At 54.1% G+C, this 2,782-nt stretch overlaps 1 protein-coding gene across 1 annotated transcript in view; it reads right to left on the reverse strand.

The window, feature by feature from the left end:
- The window catches only part of TPO (thyroid peroxidase), a 132,527-nt gene that overhangs the window by 51,524 nt on the left and 78,221 nt on the right, over nt 1-2,782 (reverse strand). The window contains exon 9 of the mRNA XM_011989529.1: nt 1,323-1,493. Within this exon, the coding sequence (XP_011844919.1) occupies nt 1,323-1,493 (171 nt within the window). The remainder of the gene's footprint in view (nt 1-1,322; nt 1,494-2,782) is intronic.

Here is a 2,782-nt window from a genome sequence, read left to right on the forward strand (position 1 = left end):
GGGTGTGTGCTGGGCATGTGCTGGGTATGTGTTGGGCATGTGCAGGCATGTGTGGGTGTGTGCTGGGCATGTGTGGGTGTGTGCTGGGCATGTGCGGGTGTGTGCTGGGCATGTGTAGACAGGTGTGTGCGGGGTATGTGCTGGGTGTGTGCTGGGCATGTGCTTGGTATGTGCTGGGCATGTGCAGGCATGTGTGGGTGTGTGCTGGGCATGTGTGGGCATGTGCTGGGCATGTGCGGGCATGTGTGGGTGTGTGCTGGGCATGTGCTGGGTATGTGTGGGCGTGTGTTGGGTATGTGCCGGGCGTGTGAAGGCATATGTGGGCTGTGCTCCCTGAGCTCTGGCAACAAGGAAGCAGCTGTGTTTGGGTGCAGGGAGTGAGGGGGACAGTATGCACTATCCTGACACACATGGGGCCCCTTCTGATCCTCCCAACTCACGTTTAGTCCCCAGATATTCACAGCCTGTGTGGTTGCTGATCTCAGCCCTTCCAGATGCCACTGGTAAGGAAGACAGGAATGGGGGAAGGGCCAGGGATGTGGCAGAACAAGACTTGCCACTACTGTCCATCTCACATGTCACCCACGCACAATAGGAGGGCACCTCCCAAGCTCCCAGGGTGCATGGAGAGAGAAGAGCCGCACACAGATTACGAGGTCTCAGGGGATCGGGCCTGGACAGGTGCTGCAGGTTGACCAGACAACCGAACCACCTAGGAGCCCAGAGGAGGGAAGGCTGAGGTGGGCCTGAGGTCAGGGAGTTGGGAACTGGGCAGGTCAGGGAGGAGGCTGCGCGGTGGGGCCTGGGAAAGGCCGGAGCCAGGTCGGGTGTAGGGAGCACAGGGGGCTGCTGGCCTGAGAGGTGCAGCCACTCCCACCAGGGGCCAGCTTGGACCAGTTAGCTAACAGCGGTCCTGATGTGGTGGAATGATCTCTGCAGGCCCTAGGATCTCGCTGAGGGGAGGAGAAGGGGAGGGGGGCACTCTAGCCATCCCAGGAGCTTCCTGGGACGCCAGACGCTGACCTGCCATTGTCTGCCCGTGCAGCGCCTCCTCCCTCTACTAGAAGCGGGTGTTTCTCAAGGTCCTAGCTCATACGTCCCTGGGAGGTTCAGAATCACCCTCTTTGTGCCATTTCTCTCTCTAAGAAAAGCTCGAAGTGGCCGCTATAGCTGAATGAACTGGGGTCCTTTAAGAGCCATTGCTTAGAAGGCATTAGATTTGTGATTGTTTTACTTTAAATCAGTCTCTCTAGCAGCAGGTTGCTAACTCAGCAAATCCTGCAGCAGCTGCGTGAGGTGTGCAAGGGAAGGAACTGGCAGACCTGGCAGCCCGTGGTCCCGGCCCCTCTGCAGGTTGATGGACGCCAGATCCAAGGTGCTGGAATTGGACAGCACAAAGAGCCTTTCCGTCAGTTCCTCGTTCATCAGCTGATCCTGCACCTGCAGTTTGGCTGGTCTCGCAAGAAGGCCTCGTATTAGTGGGTCCAGACCACCTGGAAAATACCACGTGCAAGGCAAGGACAGTTCTCGGCTCAGTTCTAGAGAAACAACAATATCTCAATCTTGTCCTTAGCAAATCTGTGTGTAAGTTCATGAATTCCGCTTGTGTGATCCCAGAGTTTCCTGAATGTCCTCAGGACACTGCCCTTGCCGGCGGGTGAACCACTGGGCTGGCACTGACGATGTGGCTCATGGGGGATGGACCCTCAGAAAGAAAGGGGCCTGGAGAAGGAGTCCACCAGTTTTTAAAGCTTTTTGTTTTGTTTCTTAGCAACAGAAAGATTACAAAAAAAAGAAGCATTTGCTGAATTCTAACATCCAGAACAGTGAAAGGAAGACTCAGCTTAGCTGAGGGAGTGGCCAGGGTGCCTGGGGACCACTGTTCCTGTCATTTCCAAAGGCCCCGTGTGGAAAGCAGGCCTCACCGCCTGTCAGGGTCCCTCTATCTCAGTGGCGTGTGAACCCACCACTGCATGCCACCAGTCTTTAAAGTTTGGCCTTAGGATGCCCAAAAGGAAGACCTAGGAATCACAACGTGCATCGTCCTGTGTGGGATGACCTGGGTGTCTTCAAATGCCAGGCACCTGCTGAGGGCCGGGCCAGCCCCTGCCTCTCTGGTGCACTGTGCATGACTCAGCTCTCATCTAAGCAGGTATCGCCAGACACACTGCCACACCCCTGCCCTCCCCACTCCCCACTACACCTGGAGCCGGTCAACTTTTGAGTCAGGTTAGGAGCTCCCAGAAAGACACACAGAGTACTGGGAAAGGAACATAAAGAAAAAATGGGGAAGCTTAAAAATAACCCTTCCAAAAAACTAATTGGGGGAATAGGATCATTTTCTTCCAAATAATTAACTTCCAAAGGTAACCCATCATTAACATTCTAAAGATGAGGGTGCTGATCATAACTATAGAACAGTTTAGCCTTTTATTTTTATTTTATTTTGAAACGGATTTTCACTCTGTTGCCCAATCTGGAATGCAATGGCAAGATCTCGGCTCACCTGCAACCTCTGCCTCCCGGGTTCAAGCGAGTCTCCTGCCACAGCCTCTCGAGCAGCTGAGACTACAGGCACCCGCCACCACGCCTGGCTAACTTTTTTTTTTTTTGTATTTTTAGTAGAGACAGGGTTTCACCATGTTGGCCAGGCTGGTCTCAAACTCCCGACCTCAAGTGATCCACCTGCCTCGGCCTCCCAAAGTGCTAGGATTACAGGCATGAGCCACTGTGCCCGGCCGCAAAAAAGTGTTTTGGGGAAGGTTGTACATTTTATATTCAC

Source organism: Mandrillus leucophaeus, unplaced genomic scaffold (genome assembly GCF_000951045.1).
Source record: "Mandrillus leucophaeus isolate KB7577 unplaced genomic scaffold, Mleu.le_1.0 Scaffold355, whole genome shotgun sequence".
NCBI classification, from domain to species: Eukaryota; Metazoa; Chordata; class Mammalia; order Primates; family Cercopithecidae; genus Mandrillus; species Mandrillus leucophaeus.